The sequence below is a fragment of the Oncorhynchus nerka genome, linkage group LG24 (assembly GCF_034236695.1).
Source record: "Oncorhynchus nerka isolate Pitt River linkage group LG24, Oner_Uvic_2.0, whole genome shotgun sequence".
Lineage (NCBI taxonomy): Eukaryota > Metazoa > Chordata > Actinopteri > Salmoniformes > Salmonidae > Oncorhynchus > Oncorhynchus nerka.
This window is the reverse complement of record NC_088419.1, coordinates 52,673,008-52,681,454: the sequence shown is the minus strand read 5'-3', so window position 1 is coordinate 52,681,454 and position 8,447 is coordinate 52,673,008. Positions and strand designations below refer to the sequence as shown.

The 8,447-nt window shown below is 38.9% G+C and overlaps 1 protein-coding gene across 1 annotated transcript; it reads right to left on the bottom strand.

Moving 5' to 3' along the window:
- Positions 1-3,385: 3,385 nt before the first annotated feature.
- Positions 3,386-6,733, bottom strand: LOC115108719 (SCL-interrupting locus protein homolog). The gene is made up of 2 exons (XM_065008961.1): positions 6,383-6,733; positions 3,386-4,778 (listed from the first exon to the last, which is right to left on the bottom strand). Exons 1-2 carry the CDS (start codon positions 6,460-6,462, stop codon positions 4,259-4,261), a joined length of 600 nt encoding a protein of 199 aa, XP_064865033.1. The 5' UTR covers positions 6,463-6,733; the 3' UTR covers positions 3,386-4,258.
- Between the last annotated feature and the right edge of the window lie 1,714 nt (positions 6,734-8,447).

The following is an 8,447-nucleotide window of genomic DNA, read 5'->3' as shown; positions in this document are numbered from 1 at the left end:
AGTATATATATATATGTACCGTGGCTTAGAAAAGTATTCAGACCCCTAGTGTCTTTCCACATTTTGTTACGTTACAGCCACACAATACCCCATAATGACAAAGCGAAAACAGGATTTTAGAAATGTTTGCAAATGTATTACAAATAAAAAACAAGAATACCTTATCTACAAAAATTTAGTCCAGGTGCAGCCTATTTCCATTGATAATCCTTGAGATGTTTCTACAACTTGAATTGGAGTCCACCTGTGGTAAATTCAGTTGATTGGACATGTTTTGGAAAGGCACACACTTCTATATAAGGTCCCACAGTTGACAGTGCATGTCAGCGCAAAAAACCAAGCCATAGAGATTATCTGGTCTGATGAAACCAAGACTGAACTCTTTGGCCTGAATGTCAAGTGTCATGTCTGGAGGAAACCTGGCACCATTCCTACGGTGAAGCACGGTGGTGGCATCATCATGCTGTGTGGATATTTCCCACAATTCTATTTGGAATTTCAACATATACATAGTTGATTATGTTGAAATTTGATTGATGTAACAACCTGTGAGCAGTGATGGAATAAGTACCCAATTGTCATACTTGAGTAAAAGTATAGATACCTTAATATAAAGTTACTCAAGTAAAGTCACCCAGTAAAATACTACTTGAATAAAAGTCTAAAAGTATTTGGTTCAAAATGTACTTAAGTATCAAAAAAGTAAATGTAATTGCTAAAATATACTTAAGTATCAAAGTAAAAGTATGAATCGTTTAAAATTCCTTCTATTAAGCAAAGCAGGCAGCACCATTTTCTTGTTTTTAAAATGTATCAATAGCCAGGGGCGCACTCCAACACTCAGACATCGTTTAAAAAGATACATTTGTATTCAGTGAGTCCGCCAGATCAGAGGGAGAAGGGATGACCATGTGCTGTCTCGATAAGTGTGTGAATTGGACTCTTTTCCTGTCCTGCTAAGCATTCAAAATGTAACGAGTAGTTTTGGGTGCCAGTTAAAATGTATGGAGTAAAATGTACATTATTTTTTTTAGGAATGTAGCGAAGTAAAAGTTGTCAAAAATATAAATAGTAAAGTACAGATACCCCAAAAAGATATTTAAGTAGTACTTTAAAGTATTTTTTCTTAAGTACTTTACACCACTGCATGTTAGTCAGGTTAAATCAATGTAATTAAGTTAAGTTTTATCCTAACTTCAAAGTTTTACAAAGCTGGTTGAAATGAGATGAAAACAGTACCGGTTGATGATTTAAAAAAAATCCAATGTATTTTCTGTATTTCCACAATATGCTGACAAATTATGTTTTTTTAAAGTGTCCCGGAGTATTAGAGGCATTTCCAGAGACCAAAAACTGAACAGATAACATTTTTGATTTGCAGGAAGGGGAATTGCATTGAATCAAATGATTAATTTACAATTCTTTAACACCATTAAGCGAGGGGTGCCCTAGTGATGTTGATTATGTCATGATGTCAGATGTGGGGTATCACCTTTGGGGTCTGAATTCAGTGGTACAATATTCAAACAAAAACTGCAAGAGGAGAATTCTTTGATTAGAACTTAATGTCAACATATAATTCTAATTCTTATCATATCGATGTCACAAAGGTTAAATGATTTGGAATGTTTACCGTTACCGTGCAAACATGTTTGTTAGCTCCAATTCTACATTTTTTAATGTAAAATTCTCATTATCCTTTTTGAAAATGAAGAAGGCAATTAAAAAATGGTTTCGAGGTTGGTGTTTTTTTTGCTTTGTGTGCTGCTGTAGCACCAACGAGACCAAAACCAGGACAAGAAATGGAAGAAAACAACGAAAGAACAAAGAGACTGAATTTATTGAATTGACAGACCTTGGGAAAAACACTTCAGTCAATGGATCATGCGAACGATCTGGCACAACAAAGAAGGAAGCACCTGAAACATTGAAAAATGACACTCCAACATCAACAAGCAGCAAGATCTCAAATAATACCTTGAACAAAGAGTCACCTGGTCACCTTTCTGTTGAGGACTGTAAGGCCCAGCCTTTTTACCCAACCAACCATTCTCCGCAAAAGGAGAACACACTTATTCTCCAGTCTGGTCCATTGCTAGATTGCACAGCTGATCATTGGCCATACTTCCCTCCAAACCTCCTGCCCCCACCACCCCTGGAGCAAAAAACAACCATGACCGAGATCTTTGGAGATCTCGCTCTGCTCCAGCCTGGTCAGTCCATGGGAGATGCCTGGAACACTTCAGACATTAGGTAAATATCATTACAGCTAATACTGCATCATGGTACTTGTATGATCTTTTCATTTAATGACCCAACAGAATTCAATAGTTCTGATTTCCCTTGATGACTAGAAGCAAGGTCCCATACTGTACAATGATTGAAGAGTTAGCTACAGCACATAGTTTGGAACCAAACCAGGAACAGGGTGTTATGTCATGTTGTGTGTATCCTATAGAGCGGAAGAACCTCGTTGTCTGGAGGTTGTGAAAAACCTGACAGGCCTGTGGGGCAGCAGTGTGCAATGCCAGCCTCATCAGACGTCACCAGCCAATCACCTCAGCCCCGCCCTGAGCCAGTATCTGGACTCCACCACCACACCGATGATCTTTGACCTCCAGAAACTGGGCCTGACCTCTGATCTCATGGAGGTGCCTGAGGAGATGCTGTTTATGGAGGTGTGGGACCTCGGTGAGGGCGCAGGGGACCAGCGCTATAAGGCCAAGTGGGAAATTACCGGGACCAACGGCATTGTGCTAGACGAGGGCACCTGGCTGCAGAACGATGACAACTGGTGAAACCACACATGAAAGACTATCCTGTTGGGTGAACAATTATCTTCATCTTACGATTCATAAGTGTGTAAATACATTAAAAGACTATTCTTACATTCCTTCTCTTCTTTAATCCCTCCAACCTGCATTACTAAATGGAAGAGCAAAACATAGATCTGGTAAGCAGATGTGATGAGAAAGAAATGTGATGGGTGCAGGTGTAGGATGACTATATCTGAGCTATACTCTTACTCTGTGCCGACATGCTTTTAGCATGTGATTAACCACATTTTCCATTGAGCTCAGGATAGTCCATTCCCCCCACAACATATTTATCCAGGAGCCCAGCTCCAGCACAGATTAGCAACATTTCACAATTGAAATCACTAGTATTTGTCTGTTTATTCTAGATAAGCCTGATGTGTGACATGGCAGATTTTTTGAAGAGCGGTGAGGCGAGGTTAACAGGGGACGTCTATGTCAGAGGGGTGTGAAATGACTTCAGGGATAGAAGTCTGGGTTGGGGAGGGACAGTAGAGGGCTAACTAAATAGAACACTAAAATGTAAATTCACAAAAGAAAGAAAACCATCTGTAGAAAAAGTACAAAACTTATGAATCAGGTACATATTTATTGAGGCAATTTTAAATAGAAAGTTCAAGTTGAGACACTTGAAATAATGCTCAAGGCATTTCATGTACAAACACAAGAAAAACAATATAGCATGAAGGAAACTTAGATATTTACAACATAAAAAAGAAAGGAAAAAAATTTGGCATGAATTTAGTCTGTTTCGCCATGTAGTCAGACTTTGAAAAAAGCCCAACATTGACTAAATAAATAGGTACACATCAATTACCAGGAGACTGGGTATAGTGGTTATAAATAAACGGCCAAAACGTAAATTAAATAGCTTCAAATGGTTCAAACAATTGGCATCCATTGCATGTTGAAAATCAAAAGCCCTTTAAATTCAAATAGAGAAAATGACCTGGCTGCCACCATTGAAGAGCTAAATCATAACACTACACCCAAGTGGTAGTAGTAGAAGGAAAAGAATTTTGCTCATAAGACCAAGAGCACTGTCGTGATTCGCTAACAGTCTCTGTACATCAGTGGTCACAAACAAATGTATACATTACAATGAGCACCATGAAGATTAAAATAGAGGCATTAAAAAAATGAAATGTGTAAACAAAACTGTATGGAAGCATTAAAAAACCTCTTACTAAGGAAACAAAATGGAAATCCCAATGGATTTCGACAATACATTTCATTTGTCATTTTGAGTTCCCTTTACATTAGTTGCCGTGGTCCTTTAGAAGAGTTTCGGCAACTGTCGAAGTCTACTTAGGTCCAAGAAATTTCCCATCGACCCTTCTGGTTGAGGACACTTCCTCTGCATTTCTCCTAAAGATGGCCGCCATTTGGCGCCATTCTCTTTCTCCAGACTGTGTTTGGCGCCGCGGGCCAAAAGCTGCATTTTAGGACGCAAGTCTCTGAGTAGCTGACTTTGAGTCTGCATGCAGCGCCTGGGGGATGACAGGGTCAGAGTGGGGCAACTCGTTGGTGATGTTCTTCAGAACCCTCACTCTTTGCCCTTCTTGTTCCTGTTGAACATGGAACTGTACAGTGTATCCCATCTCCGATTGCTCCTCCTCACTCCCGCTCCCCTCCTCTATCAGCCCGTACCTCTTCATGTACTTGCGGGTGGCAAAGGACATGTTGTTCGGAGACAGAATACTGCTCAGTCCCATGGCGCTCTTCTCCGTTGGGGGGTTCTCTGAGAGCAGTGTGCAGGGGCTGAGCCTGGGAAGGGCCTTGGGGGGCTGTTGCCCTCCCCCTACAGAGAGCCTGGAGAGCTGCTGGTCGCTCAGGTATCGGAGGGCGATGGCGTTGGCCTCCAGGCTGAGATCCACGCTGCCGCCCCACATGCTGGTCGCCGTCGACTCTGGGAGGGTCAGTCTGCTGATGACCGCCTCCGGGTTGATGCCGGCCAGGGTACTGGGGAGAAGGAAACAGGAGCTGCATTTACAATCAAAGCTACAGGAACACCTTCTGCATAAGGGAATGATGTCGAACTTACATGAGAATGAGCCAGAAAGTATGAGAATCGGCCATTGTAATAGCCCCTAATGTAATGTTAGAATGGCTGTAACCATAATCAAGGATGGAAAAAGTACCCAATTGTCATACTTGAGTAAAAGATACCTAAATAGAAAATGACAAGTAAAAGTCACCCAGTAAAATACTACTTGAGTAAAAGTTGAAGTACTTAGTTGTAAATATACTTAAGTATCAAAAGTAAATGTAATTGCTAAAATATAATTGTCAAAAGTTAAAAAATATTTCAAATTCCTTACATTAGGCAAACCAGACTGTGCCATTTTCTTGTTTAACATTTTTTTATTTATTGAAAGCCAGGAGCACACTCCAACACTCAGACATCATTTACAAACGAAGCAGGTGTTTAGTGAGCCGCCAGGGATTTTCTCTCGATAATTGGACCATTTTCCTGTCCTGCCAAGCATTCAAAATGTAACGATGTAGCGTAAAAAATTAATTATTTTCTTTAGGAATGCAAACTGGACAGTTTTATCTCAATCTTCATTCAAAGACTCAATCATGGACACTCTCACTGACAGTTGTGGCTACTTTGTGTGATGTATTGTTTTCTCTACCGTCTTGCCCTTTGTGCTGTTGTCTGTGCCCAATAATGTTTGTACCATGTTGTGCTGCAGCCATGCGTTGCTACCATGCTGTGTGTTGCTACCACACTTCTACCATCCAAATGCCTACTTTGATGTAACCTGCTTACCACTGAAAAGAAGCTGTGTTCTTTTCAGCCGACCTATCATAACAACGCATTTAGACATTGATCAGCTTCAATACTCATTTGCGTAGACTACCTAAATAACATTGAATAGTTGACTGTAAGTCTTACACAAGCTGTATGTGAAAGTAAATTCATAGTGAGGTTGGTTTGATGAAGGCTATATAAACATCTGATTTGCCCGACAAACCTTCATCCATGGTTGACTGGATCGTTGGAAGTTTAGAAATAGTTACCATTAGTCTAATAAATAGGATGCTAAATCCATTATATTAATAATACACTTTTATCTTTGGATATTGTCTTGTATATGAAGGTTATCTGATTTCAAATGTAATCTACAAGTTATTAATATGTTGGATTCACATCTGCATCTCAACCAAAAATCTAAGTTGAAGAATAGGACTAAATCAAATCAAACTTTACTTAAAGTGCATTTAAAGTTTGATTTGATTTGGTCCTATTCTTTAACTTGTTGAGGACGTGGTACCGAAGTGGGGACCACAATCAGCAGAAATGCTCAAGAGCGCCACCATAGAGGTTGATAAACCTCAAACTTTCATTACAATTGACATACAATATACTGAATTACAGCTACACTCGTTGTGAATATATCCACCGAGTCAGATTTGTAAAATGCTTTTCGGGGAAAGCATGAGAAGCTATTATCTGATACCATGCACCCTCAAAATACTGTACCGTCACCTAAAACGACAGATTTTGCGTTAGCCGTCGCAAACGAAAACGCTGAAATAAAATATAAAACATTCATTACCTTTGACGAGCTTCTTTCTTGGCACTCCTAGATGTCCCATAAACATCATTTAGGGTCTTTTTTCGATTAAATCGGTCCATATATAGCCTAGATATCGAGCTACGAATACGTTGCGAGTAAAGAAAAAAATTAGCATTTCATAACGTAACGTCATTTTTTAAAATTCAAAAAGTCGACGATAAACTTTCACAAAACATTTCGAAATACTTTTGTAATGCAACTTTATGTATTAGTACACGTTAATAAGCGATAAAATTCCTCAGGAGGCGATGTGAAATGTTTAGCTTGTCCGTGGAGAAAAAGATGTCTTGAAATGGTCGAACCAAAATCTGGGCGGGGACAGTAGGAAAGGAGTTCCCTTGTTTCGGTTAGACCAAGAATCAATTGCGAAACAAATGACGTGACTCTAGACAACCTGTGGAAGCTGTAGCCAATGAAAACTCGGCTCTATTTAATTCGGTTCGCTTTGAACAATTGCCTGTAGTCGCGGAAGGATATATTTTTCCATTTTCAGTGAACAGATTTTCATGCACTTTTCGATGAAACGCACGTTCTGTAAATGCCACAGCCGTGATTCTGAGTGTTTTCTATCCACACATACTAATCATATGCATATACTATATTCCTGGCATGAATAGCAGGGCGCTGAAATGTTGCGCGATTTTTAACAAAAAGCTGCGAAAATTCGCAACATCCTTAATTAACTTGGATTTTTGTTTGAGATGGAGCTGTGAATCCAACCTATCAATAATCTATTTGTAAACAGACTGCTTGGATAGTATATCTACTCAATTTTATGAATAACATAAATCCAAACGTTAAAGTTTATTATTAACAAAAGGAATTTGGCATCCTAATTATACGGCTAGTGGTAACTACTTCTAAACTACCAAAGATCCAATCAACCATGCATCATGTTGAAATGATGGTGTACTTTGGGCAAATCAGATGTTAATGTAGCCTACATAAACCCAACCTTACTTTGAATTTACTTTCACATACAGCTTGTACAAGAACAGTTAGAGGAGTTACTTTCAACTAGGCAATGTTTCGGTAGTCTACCCAAATGAGTATGGAAGTTGAGTAATGTCTAAATGTTGACATGACAGCTCAGCTGAATGAAGCACAGCTTGTTTCCAGATGTAGGCATCTGGATGGTAGACTTGTTATGGCTGAAGTATATATATATATGTACCGTGGCTTAGAAAAGTATTCAGACCCCTAGTGTCTTTCCACATTTTGTTACGTTACAGCCACACAATACCCCATAATGACAAAGCGAAAACAGGATTTTAGAAATGTTTGCAAATGTATTACAAATAAAAACAAGAATACCTTATCTACAAAAATTTAGTCCAGGTGCAGCCTATTTCCATTGATAATCCTTGAGATGTTTCTACAACTTGAATTGGAGTCCACCTGTGGTAAATTCAGTTGATTGGACATGTTTTGGAAAGGCACACACTTCTATATAAGGTCCCACAGTTGACAGTGCATGTCAGCGCAAAAAACCAAGCCATAGAGATTATCTGGTCTGATGAAACCAAGACTGAACTCTTTGGCCTGAATGTCAAGTGTCATGTCTGGAGGAAACCTGGCACCATTCCTACGGTGAAGCACGGTGGTGGCATCATCATGCTGTGTGGATATTTCCCACAATTCTATTTGGAATTTCAACATATACATAGTTGATTATGTTGAAATTTGATTGATGTAACAACCTGTGAGCAGTGATGGAATAAGTACCCAATTGTCATACTTGAGTAAAAGTATAGATACCTTAATATAAAGTTACTCAAGTAAAGTCACCCAGTAAAATACTACTTGAATAAAAGTCTAAAAGTATTTGGTTCAAAATGTACTTAAGTATCAAAAGTAAATGTAATTGCTAAAATATACTTAAGTATCAAAGTAAAAGTATGAATCGTTTAAAATTCCTTCTATTAAGCAAAGCAGGCAGCACCATTTTCTTGTTTTTAAAATGTATCAATAGCCAGGGGCGCACTCCAACACTCAGACATCGTTTACAAAAGATACATTTGTATTCAGTGAGTCCGCCAGATCA

Bases quoted from the DNA above. Each gene is read 5' to 3' on its own strand.
- LOC115108719 (XM_065008961.1), bottom strand. From the start codon at position 6,462: ATGGACCGATTTAATCGAAAAAAGACCCTAAATGATGTTTATGGGACA. The intron at 4,779-6,382 runs GTAATGAATGTT...CCTTCTCCCCAG, and splicing joins AAGAAAGAAGCTCGTCAAAG to TACCCTGGCCGGCATCAACC.